Below are 4,613 nucleotides of genomic sequence, written 5' to 3'. Positions count from 1 at the left end.
TCTCTCTCTCTCTCCTCTCTCTCTCTCTCTCTCTCTCTCTCTCTCCTCTCTCTCTCTCTCTCTCTCTCTCTCTCTCTCTCTCTCTCTCTCTCTCTCTCTCTCTCTCTTCTCTCTCTCTCTCTCTCTCTCTCTCTCTCTCTCCTCTCTCTCCTCTCTCTCTCTCTCTCTCTCTCTCTCTCGCTCTCTCGCTCTCTCTCGCTCTCTGTGGCGGTCTGACCAAAGACTTCTGAAGCTGATTTTCTCTCCCACATTTGCCCATGTCCATTGGTTCCTTTCCAGTTTAGAAACGAAGTTAACGGTTGACATCTTACGACCATACACTTCGAACATTTTGGCTGAGATTACGTTATCATGCTTTATAGTGTTTTTTGCCTCATTTCCTTCATATTACTGTCAGGTGTTTTTCGTGAGGCTGCCTGTGCTGAAGCGTGATACGCTAGCTTCAGTGTCGACACCTTATCCTGAGATTCGCTCGCAGAATATGGCATTTGCCTCCAACATGCGTAGCTCTATCGGTAGCCCACGCGATTGGGCTGAAGCGCATAACCAGTCACTCTAGGCTGTGTTCCCTCTCCCTTTTTCCTTCCCTCTGCCTCTACTTGCTGTTCACCTCTTCTAGGTCGTTACGGCCGCATTTTGCCTTCCACGGCCGGGGGCGGCCTGACTGCCGGGCGCGAGCGCCGCGCCGCCTGTCAGCGTGGGCCGCTTTCAGTGGTGCCGCGCCTACCGTAGCTAGCGGGCGGCTGGCTGCCTGTGCGTGTGCTGTGTGGGCGCCGGCGGCCGGCGCGCGCGCGCGCGCGGCGCCTCTGACTGCCTGTCGTGTCTCTCGTAGATCCCGAGGGTGGCGGCGACCGGGTCACACGACCGGCCACCGAACGGCAGAGGGCGCCGCCAAATTCGGCGCTCACCTGAACGTGCCGGGTAACCGACCACGGCCGTCCGCCCCGACCTGCCTGACCTGACCTTGCCTCACCTAAGCTGACCTGGCTTGGCCTGACCCAGGTCCGGTCTGTGCCGACTTCCTCTGTCTCAGGCTGAGCCGCGGGCGCTGATTTCGTCTGGCTGCGGTCCGTTCTGCGGGCGGAATGGCTGAGATACGTTGTTGTCGCGGTCACCCGACCCCGCGAGAATCTTTGTCAGGTGACGCTTTTGAATTTCACCGCCATGCTCAAACGCTGCGCTCAGCAAGAGAGAGAGGAAGAGAGTTCAGCAGGAGAGCTGCTGAGCATGCGGCGGCTGGGCGTCAGCAGCCAACGGTCCAAAACGACCGGCATCGGTACCCAGCAGTTAACGAATGATTCCTTGAGCCGCGCGGTGGAGCCTGTCACCAGCTTTGCCATGTAAAAGTGATCTAAGATCGATTGGGTAGTCTGCCCCATCCACACAACCACCAACCCCGCCTGCGGATTAGCTGTTGGAAGCTATCCTCTACAAACGTGAACTGGATTCCCAAGGCCGTGAGTCGGCGCTTGCAGCCCGTTAGTGATTGTTCGGTCACGAAGGCCCTGTCCAGTCCCGTACAGACCCTGTCAACATGCATTATCACGTGATGGGCGGTTGTCACCGCGGCTGCGTGATTTTCGAAAGCCTAGCCGGCGCCCGGCGGAAAAGCCGCTCGATTAGCCGCCTCGGTCGCGTGCCGACAAAATGTTCGTGCCCGACCGAGTTCCCCGAAAAGACCGCGGCGCAGCCACAGATGTCCCCCCCCCCCCCCTCCGACGGCGAGTCACCGTTATTGTTCCTTGCGCTGTGTCATTCGCAGAGCATTTTACCGCCGACTCGTGACAGGATCCCCCTCCCCCCGCCGCCTGCCACAGCCAGTCGGCGGCGCCGGCCAGGCGCGAGCCGGCCTGGTACGGAATTCTTGCGGGCACTTTCAAAGCCTCCATGAAAAAGATGCCCGCCAAAAATCCACCTATCTTTTCCTCAACGTCTCATGTCGTCGCCTGGTGGGATGTTTCAAGGTTTTGTCTCTTTTCCTTTTCTGTCGCAAAGCATGTGAGCGGTTGATTGTAGATGGTTGTACAGACAGAAAAAAACATTCCATTTCAACTTAATGCCGTTCAGGTAAATCGAATGGCTCAACAAATGGTTTGACATACCAGTGCACGTCTGTGAGCTCAGCGAATACCGCGGGCTTCAATGGATGTCGCGTGTTCCTGACAATTCCTTCTGTTAATCCAAAAGCCGACGTCTATCCCACAGCCCCGCCCACCAAGCACGATGCACCCTTAAATAAAGCACGGCCTGCATCTGTATGGCATCTCTAAGCTCTCCATGCTTTGATGTGCTGCGACTGCCGTGAGGCGATTGGTACCGTCTCGCGACATAACTGCCGGAGCCAGCTGACTGTTCCCCGGTGCGCTGGGATTAAATGGTTTACGAAGGAATAATTATCAGATGTATTTAGCGTATTGGTGTGGAAAAAGCTAAAATAGCTGATCTATCATAAATAATATGGTAAAGCTAAGAAGCTTTTTCATACGGGTATTCTATGATGGACAACTTTCACACAAGTTAGACAAGCTTTCAATAAAGAGGGCTTCCCATCTTTATCGATTTTTTTCTTTCTACGGTGCACATGGCTTCCTCTTTTATGCAAGCACAGGCGTACATTGTGATGCGACTAGCTCAAGAACAACCAGAGCGTTGATGAATGAAGAGCACTTGGATAAAAAATCCGAGTGGCTTACTCCAATGCTGGGCAAATGGCCTCCCGGTTATTGCCTCGTTTCAACCGCTGCCCGTGATTTCTATTGGCTAGCATTGCAGAAAAGATTGTTTATTGAAGGAATGGGCGATTCTTGAAGTGTTGAAGCTCTGAATTGCTTTAAGAATAATGTACTGCCTTGGAAGCTTTAATGCTGAGCAAAGGTTATATATATATATATATATATATATATATATATATATATATATATATAGTAACTGAAGACATTAGAAACCATGCCATCCTTGTAGGCTATATTTTCTCTCTCTTTACAGTGTAATTACTGTCGCGTTGAGAAGAGCGGAAATAAATAATTCGATCTGTTATGATGACAGGCGTGCAATCAGTCTGGTGGCTCACTTCCGTCAACCTTCTTTGTCTAGCATCGCCTACTTTCTAATATCACGCACTTTCGAAGCAGAAGCGCGATGGTGCGACGTACGCATCCGTCGCCGTCGCCGTCGCCGCCCGACGTCAGCTGACGCTGAGGCACCACTCACTCGGAGAGCAGCACGGCTAGAGGGTTGACCTTGCATGCAGTGCACCCCGACACTGTAGTCCAGTGGCTAGTGCCGTCTGGCTGTCGGTGTCTAACACGCCTGAGTCGAGCGTGCTGAGCGCAGCCGCCGGCGGCGGGGCCGCGCCGTCCGTGCCCGGTCTCGGCGCGGCCGTCCCGCTGCCGCCTGCGCTGCCGCTACCGCTGACCTCTGTCGATCTGACTGGGTCACAGCTGAGTGGCCGCGCCTGACGTGCGCTGGTCCGGGGGGCTTCGCGCGGCACAGCTGCCGGGAAGCGGCGCTGGGCGGCCGGCTGCGCCGCGTCGGCGGCACGCCTCCGGGCCGCCTGGCATGCAGACCGGACTTGACCGGGCCGGCGGCCGGCGCAGCGTGTGGCGTCCGAGCCGAGAGGCGCCGCTCGAGCCGAGAGGCGCCGCTCGAGCCGAGGGGCGCCGCTCGGCGTCCGCCAGGCGGCTCTTGCGTCGGCCCGTCGCCCGCTGATTGCGTCGCTCTCGGTCGGTCCGTACCGAGTCACCGGCCGCCGGCTTTGCGGGGCATTCTGTGCGCCGCGCTGTTGTGTCTGGTCCGGATCACCGGCCGCCGGCTTTGCGGGGCATTCTGCGCGCTGCACTGTTGTGTCTGGTCCGTTTCGGCGCTGTTGTCTGTCCGCCTGTTTGTCTGCCGTAGCTCGCACCAGGCATCCCACAGGCCACGAAGCTGCGTAGCCGCACGCTGGTGGCGTTCTGACACTAGGCTGTATAGTTTGTGACGTTTCGTTGCAAGCACCTTTTGTTTGCAGCTACCTAATGCCTGTTGCACCGAGTTTTGTTGCACAGTTTGGTCTGCATCTGAGTTTGATTTCAGACATCCCGTAGCTGTCTTGGTTGAGCAGCTTGACGAGCTCTCTTGCAGTGGCCTAGCACCGTTTTCGTTCCCTGAGTTTTTTTGTTTGCGTTGTATTTCGCTCGGTTCACCGTCGGTCTCTGGACTCGGTCGGGCGCGCCTAACTCTGCCCTCTGCACTCTGCCTCTCTCTCCTCCTGCGCCTGATGCTCCCTGCACACCGCCGCCGCCGCCGCCGCCGCCGCCGCCGCCGCCGCCGCCACTGCCGCCGCCGCTGCCGCCTCGCAGTGCTTCGACGTACGGAAACCTTCGCAGGCGCGGCCACGGCCGGCGACAGCTCGGCTGACCTGCACGCCAGCCCCAGCGGCGTCTCGCTGCCCGACACCAACGGTCACGTCAACGGCAGCTCCAACGACATCGCCAAGGTGGGCGCTGCCGGCGCCGACTCGCGGGCGGCGGCTGGTGCGGCGCTCTGGCGGAAGCGCGGGTTAACATGTGGCTGTTCGCGGATCGAGCGCGTCGGCGCGCGCGGAATCGCGGAGGCGAAGCTTTGGCTGCTTGTGT

The 4,613-nt window shown here is 57.7% G+C and overlaps 1 protein-coding gene across 1 annotated transcript in view; it reads left to right on the top strand.

The window, feature by feature from the left end:
• The window catches only part of Ndae1 (Na[+]-driven anion exchanger 1), a gene marked incomplete in the record, with an annotated part of 194,062 nt that overhangs the window by 42,267 nt on the left and 147,182 nt on the right, over window positions 1-4,613 (top strand). The window contains 2 exon segments of the mRNA XM_037220637.1: window positions 852-921; window positions 4,365-4,474. Of these exon segments, the coding sequence (XP_037076532.1) occupies window positions 852-921; window positions 4,365-4,474 (180 nt within the window).

This window comes from Pollicipes pollicipes, unplaced genomic scaffold (assembly GCF_011947565.3).
Source record: "Pollicipes pollicipes isolate AB1234 unplaced genomic scaffold, Ppol_2.1 Scaffold_4295;HRSCAF=5057_pilon_pilon_pilon, whole genome shotgun sequence".
Taxonomy (NCBI): Eukaryota; Metazoa; Arthropoda; class Thecostraca; order Pollicipedomorpha; family Pollicipedidae; genus Pollicipes; species Pollicipes pollicipes.
This window is presented reverse-complemented; position numbering and strand designations above follow the sequence as displayed.